At 43.2% G+C, this 5,815-nt stretch overlaps 1 protein-coding gene across 4 annotated transcripts; it reads right to left on the bottom strand.

Moving 5' to 3' along the window:
* Nucleotides 1–350: 350 nt before the first annotated feature.
* On the bottom strand, nt 351–5,032 carry EIF1B (eukaryotic translation initiation factor 1B). 4 transcript variants are annotated; one of them, XM_067291338.1, is made up of 6 exons: nt 4,654–5,032; nt 4,199–4,252; nt 3,844–3,924; nt 2,155–2,318; nt 1,343–1,444; nt 351–737 (listed from the first exon to the last, which is right to left on the bottom strand). In XM_067291338.1, exons 1-6 carry the CDS (start codon nt 4,682–4,684, stop codon nt 693–695), a joined length of 477 nt encoding a protein of 158 aa, XP_067147439.1. In that variant the 5' UTR covers nt 4,685–5,032; the 3' UTR covers nt 351–692. The 4 variants fall into 4 exon arrangements, with proteins under 4 accessions (XP_067147439.1, XP_067147440.1, XP_013806170.1 ...); XM_067291339.1 differs by lacking the exon at nt 4,199–4,252 and having other exon boundaries at nt 4,654–5,031; XM_013950716.2 differs by lacking the exon at nt 3,844–3,924 and having other exon boundaries at nt 4,654–5,030.
* Nucleotides 5,033–5,815: the final 783 nt, after the last annotated feature.

The raw sequence follows: 5,815 nt of genomic DNA, 5'->3' as shown, positions 1-5,815 counted from the left end.
TAGTAGCTTTAAGGAGTTCAGCTTTGTTTAGTCTTGCTACGTTTAACACTAATATTTCACAGTCTAGAGGGAAGAGCCAGTTACTTACTCAACAAACAATTAATGTCTTATCATGCTACTACTAAGATACACCTACACAAGAGATTTTAAAGCTCTAGTCTTACAGCTACAGCAGAAGATCACATCAAGCTCATGTACTTTTAATTTAGCTAATACTTCATCACGTAGATTTGCCAGTTTGTTCAATTAGCAGTAAGCTACACTTGCCACAAAACGTTTTGGCCATTCTTTAGTAGGGCTGCTGTCCTAGTTTAAAACTTAAGCTAAAGCATTTCAGATACCTCAGAAAATATATGAATAAACTTTTATTTTTAAGCAGCAACACACACTGTTTTAATATAACACACACATTTAAGTCAGGCAAAGAGTAGTAAACTGAACAATCAGCACTAAAACATTTCCATTGGAAATGTGTTAAAGTTCACAAGTGTCTTCATTACCACCTTACTGCAGTTTTCTTATGTGTTTCTAGTCTACATGCCACATGTTTCATGCAATCACGCAAATCTGAATCAAATTTTAAATGTTCAGGTAATAGGGAAGTCCATTCACTGCAAAGATTCATCTTCCACAAAAGAGCCAGCTTAGGTAAGTACAAATACTGCAGGATTCTTCATGAGAGTATAGGATTTTTAGAAACCATGAACTTTCAGTTGTTCTTCCTTGACAATGCCAATCTAAAGGAGAAAAGCAACATAATTCAATAAAGCTTATAAGCTTATATGAAGTTATCAGAATCTTACACTTTGATTAAAGAAATTAATACTGTAGCTATGGAATAAAGCAGTTTTCTAGTTTCCAAAATGCATTTGGGTCAAACAAAAGAATTCACTACACAACAAGGAAAACTCTTTCAGACGTCTGATCTGTTCTTCAGTCCTAGCACATATTCTTTGACAATTTAAAACCTCAATATCACTATTTACAGCAGTAAGCTAGTAAGTACTTTTGAAAAAACCTCTTTTGTCTACAGTGCTTTCAGCCTCAAAATTATGATTTGCATCAAACACTTCAACTTACAGATGAAAAGCTTAAGTTGCATTGCCAGAGAACAAATGATAGGTTCCAGCAGGGCAAACACATTTCAAAGCATTTTGATTCTTACTGAAGACTTACTCTCATTTAACAGTGCTGCAAAAGCCATTTTGCCTTTTGGCTGAAAATATAAAGAAATTATAGTAGGCATCTTTAACAGATTAATTAACATCAGTGTCACCTGTCAATATTTATTGCTTCCAGAGAGTTTTAGAATACTGCAAGGTATTTATCTGCAGTGCCTCACCTCCAAGAGGAACTGGCAGATGTTCTTCCTCTGGTCACCTTGAAGCTGGATAACTTCACCGTATTCAGGATGTTCAATCACAGTACCATTACAAGCAAATTTCTAGAGAGAAACATTCATATTATAAGATATCTTATGTATATTATGATTTTACTTAGTAAGCCTTTTCAGCAGGCTTTTGTCACAGAAGCTGCTTATCAAAATTCTGAAACCAAAAAAGGCAAGGTTAGATCTATTCTGTGGTGGTTTTGAGAGCAAATGGAACATATTTGGGGATGCGTAAAAGCAAACTAAGCTGCTGATAGTAAATCCAAGCAGGGGCAAGATCAGCTACCACGCAGAAGCGACTGGCCAATACTCAATACAAGAATGGAAAACAAAATCATAAGATACAGCCTTTCAACAACATACTATTTTAAAATAGGAAGTAAATACGCTTTTATCTTGGGAGAACTCAAGACCTTTATTTCAACAGCAATCCAACTACGATAAAATCAACTTTAAGTAGAATTTCTTTTGTGTTTTTGGTTCTATTCTTCATATCAATAATGCCAGACACCTGTGAGATTTAAATGGAACACTCTGAATATATTTCTATTTACTGGAGCATTACAGGAAAGAAACATATAGCTTTTTGGCAAAAATCACTGTCACTTGGACAGTGACAATAGTTTTGAGAAAAACAGGGAAGGGGATCAACCTGAATAAGAAAGTGATGGGCACTGGCAAGAAAGAAAAAAAAATATTTCTCCTCTTAACTTTATACTCCTTTATGTAATATCTTTACTCTTAAATCAAAGTAACAACTTCACCTTTTTGAAGGCTTTCACAAGTTTCTTTTTGTCATAATCATCTGCAATTCCCTGAACAGTTGTTAGTGTCTTTCTTCCGTTTCGTTGCTGGATCCTTATATGAATGTAATCCTCAGTCCCTGCTGGGAGTAAGTCGTCACCCTTAGTTGCATCAGCAAAGGGGTCTGCAAGAGGAAAAAAATCGTATGTAATTCTCATAAAAGAAAATATTCGAACTCAAAAACTAGTAGATAAGTTTTTCACTTCACTAAGGGCTTTATGGGATAATCTTGCTTTTTTTTCCCCCTGTTTAAAAATGCACTGTTAAGATTACTTTTTTCTTCAGTTGTATTAAGTCTAACTAGCCTACTAACTCAGCCTACTGTTGGTCAGCTATTAAGCATCTAGTTTCTTTAATAACTTCTTAGAAATTCTGCTATGGTATCAATTTAAGCTTTCACTTTTTCTTATAAACCCTAAATCCCGAAGCCCTGCACCTGAAAAAGTAGTTCCTAGACTAGAGTTATGCTCATTTCCAGCAGTGAGAATATTAAGTGCACAAAGCGTTGTAGCCAGTCGTATGCATTTTAAGCAAAGTAAGGTTGGTATGGGGAGGATATCTTTTATCAGATGAACTGATAATTACAGAAAAATAAAAAGCTCTTTCACATGCACTGCTTTACAGGTCAAAAACAGAAGTCTTGGCACCATGACAACTACTGCACTACCAGCATTTAAGTTGTGGATATATTCTTGGCTACTAATGTAAACAAGACACAGCAACATACAACAGATGACAGAAGCTGTATGTCAATCAGCATCACTCTGCTAGGAGGTAGTTTCAGACAAGAATCATTATAATTCATTTATGCTTTGTCTACACAGAAGTCCATTCTCTATTTCTTCCAAGCTTCAATTTATCTAAAAGAGGTATACAACAAGCAGGCATTCAGGAAGAAAAGATGGGTTTCCAGGTTATACTACTTATTTTCTGTTCTCCACAAAAACACACTTAATTATGTATTTTATTTGGTAAGCCTACAAGCTTCCCGAACAGTAACTCCTTCAAATAAATCTTAAAGCATTAAGTGCTTTAAGTCAAGATTTTTATTTTTAACCCACAACTAGTTATTCTGCATACTAATCAGCATCATATTAAAGAGTCAGATTTTCAGAAAGGGTAAGTTCACCATTTTAAATGTATGCAGTTTAAGATGTTCAAATTTCTATCCAAAACTCAAATCTAAAAGCACAGATCAAGTTTTGCCATCCACTGGAAACAAGCACTGCAAAAAAATAAAACTTGGGCAGGAATAGGAACAGAAGTAGTTCAGCAGACAGACTGGCCCTAATGGAATCAAGAATGACAAGAGCATGAAGGCGTTAAGCAGCATGAGGGTGCAAACACCACAAGAAAGAAATATAGCCCAGGTGTGGCAGAGCAGCTCCATTTCCCCTGGGCATTTGTTAAAATATCCCAAGTTTCACAGCTTGTAAGACAAACACCGATAAAAAATTTCAGTCAAGGAAAGGATTAAAGGAAAAGGGGACTTGCACTCGACAAAGAGTTTAGGATTCTAGGTTGGAGGTAAAGCCAACACAGTAGGTGTCAACGTTGGATTACTTTAAACAAATCCTTCGGGTAGCACATTGCTAAGCTTGGGACAAGTTCTCAAATCATAGTTACCACAACTTTCCCATACTGCTTACAGGTGCAGAAGATCAGAGCCGAAGCTGAGATCAAAAGCTTGACAACATTATCCTGAAGAGTTACTTGCTCACTTCTGTAGCCTATAGATCAAGAAACATGGAGAACCATGGCCCAGTAAGGTACAACTTCTGTGCTAATACAAGACATGACCTAATAGCTATATAACTCAATTTGTAAAAAACACTATCATTTGTAAGGCATAAATCAGGTTTTGGAGCAGTGGATAATGACACACATGAGGCAGTTTTGCAGCAAATCAACAAGCAAAGTGATTCTTTATTGGGAATGGGGTAGTGAGGTGATTATTCCCTTCCTTGACAGGGCAACACCAACCCTAGACACCCCCCCACTCACCAAAGATTGCAACTGTGGGACTGCACCGTTGACAGAAAAGCCTGGCCTGGAGCCCTAGCAGAGATTCAGGCAAAGGCTGCAGGTTGGAGGGGTCAGAATACTAGAGAGGGCAGCAGCTCCGACCAGAGAGGGAGATTATCCTCATATCAGATTTCCCTCTACTGTATACACAACACACGTCCCCAGGCTGACAGCACAGGGTGAGTGATCAGGAGGACAAGGACGAGCCGACAGGGACCTCTTTACAGAAAAACGCAGGCAGAATACGGGCTGGCAACACACCGCCCAATAACCGTTTCAGTGTCACCAGGGCAGGGAGGGGGTCACCGACACACCAAGTCCCCCCAAAAAAGAGAGGGAAGGGTAAGTCGCGGGGAAGAAAGGGGGCAAGCAGCAAGTCGGCAGGGGCTTGGCGAAGGTGAATCGCAGGAGGAGGGCGGCGGGGAGCCTCTTACCAAAGGATTGGAGGTTCTGGATAGATGACATGCGACTCTGCGGCGAGAGGCTGGAGCAGCGGGGAAAAGGCCGCGGTCGGGTCCGCTCGGGTCACGTCTGCGGCGCCGCAATACCAGCGCAGGGGGTGGGGAGCAGAGAAGGGAGGGAGCGGGGAGGGTGGGGACACAGCGAGGGGAGGGGTAACAAGAGCAGAGGGAGGGGGAAGGACCTGAAAGGGAGAGAAAGAAGTGAAAGGAGGAAAGATCGCAAAGGGGGAGAAAGAAAAGGGAAAAAAAATGGGGGGGGAGAAGGCGGTCAGATCCCCCCCACCAGGCGTCCCCCCCGCAGCACACCACTCCGCACTGCCGCTAACGGCCACCCACCGTTCTCTACTCCTCGTAAAATGGCCGTTCGCCCCTGCCGCGCCAGGCACGTGATGGCTACTGCCGCCCCCGTGCTGCATCATGGGAAAGAGAGTCCCTGCCCGCTCCGCGGCCATAGAGCACGCAGTGCCGCGCCGGCGGGCAGGACTACAGGTCCCAGAGAGCACCGCGCCGCGCCCTCCCTCCCCCCGCCCTCTCCTCCCCTCCCCCGGCGACGCCGGGGGTGCTGCAGTTTCGTTGTGTGTAATCACAAATTCCCGCTTTCCCTGAGGAAGCATCAGGCAACTAGACATAACTTGCTCAGAAGCCTAGTTCCGCACAGAAGCAGCGCCGAAGGCAGCGCGGGTACGGAGCTGAAGCCGGTGTCTTTTGAGGCCGCCCAGGCAGCACGGCTGCCGGCCGGGCCGCGCCGCCGGCCTCGAAGGGGCCCGGGCCTCGGCAAGGGGGCGCCCTCCCGGGCCCCCTTCCGGGTCCCCTCCCCGCTCAGGTGCCTTTCCTCCGCCTGGTGCCTTTTCTATCCTGCCAGCTGCTGCACTGGCTTCCCAAGCTGATCCGAAATTGGGAGAGTGTGCTGCTTTCCCTTGGTCGTCCTCTTCCTTTCCCTTCTCTCCCCAGTTCAGACGAGCTGGAAAAAAAACCAAACCCAACCATCCGTTACAACTGCCTCGCTGGACAAGATCCTGCTCAATGCACAAGAATAAATTGGGGGCGGGGGGGGACAATTTGCAACATACAAACCATCAGCGCCTCCCCCTTTACAGGTAATTTTCACTCGCCGCCGTCCCTGCTAGACCTGCTA

Source organism: Apteryx mantelli, chromosome 2, assembly GCF_036417845.1.
Source record: "Apteryx mantelli isolate bAptMan1 chromosome 2, bAptMan1.hap1, whole genome shotgun sequence".
Classification (NCBI taxonomy): Eukaryota; Metazoa; Chordata; class Aves; order Apterygiformes; family Apterygidae; genus Apteryx; species Apteryx mantelli.
The sequence above is the reverse complement of the archived record's forward strand: the minus strand, read 5'-3'. Positions and strand labels throughout refer to the sequence as shown.

What these genes read in the sequence shown, in the direction of transcription:
- EIF1B (XM_067291338.1), bottom strand. Translation starts at nt 4,684, where the DNA reads ATGTCATCTATCCAGAACCTCCAATCCTTTG. An exon ending in TCCCACAGTTGCAATCTTTG is followed by an intron (nt 3,925 to 4,198) that starts GTGAGTGGGGGG and finishes CTTGATCTATAG; the next exon opens with GCTACAGAAGTGAGCAAGTA. An exon ending in TCTGCCAGTTCCTCTTGGAG is followed by an intron (nt 738 to 1,342) that starts GTGAGGCACTGC and finishes TTTCTCCTTTAG; the next exon opens with ATTGGCATTGTCAAGGAAGA.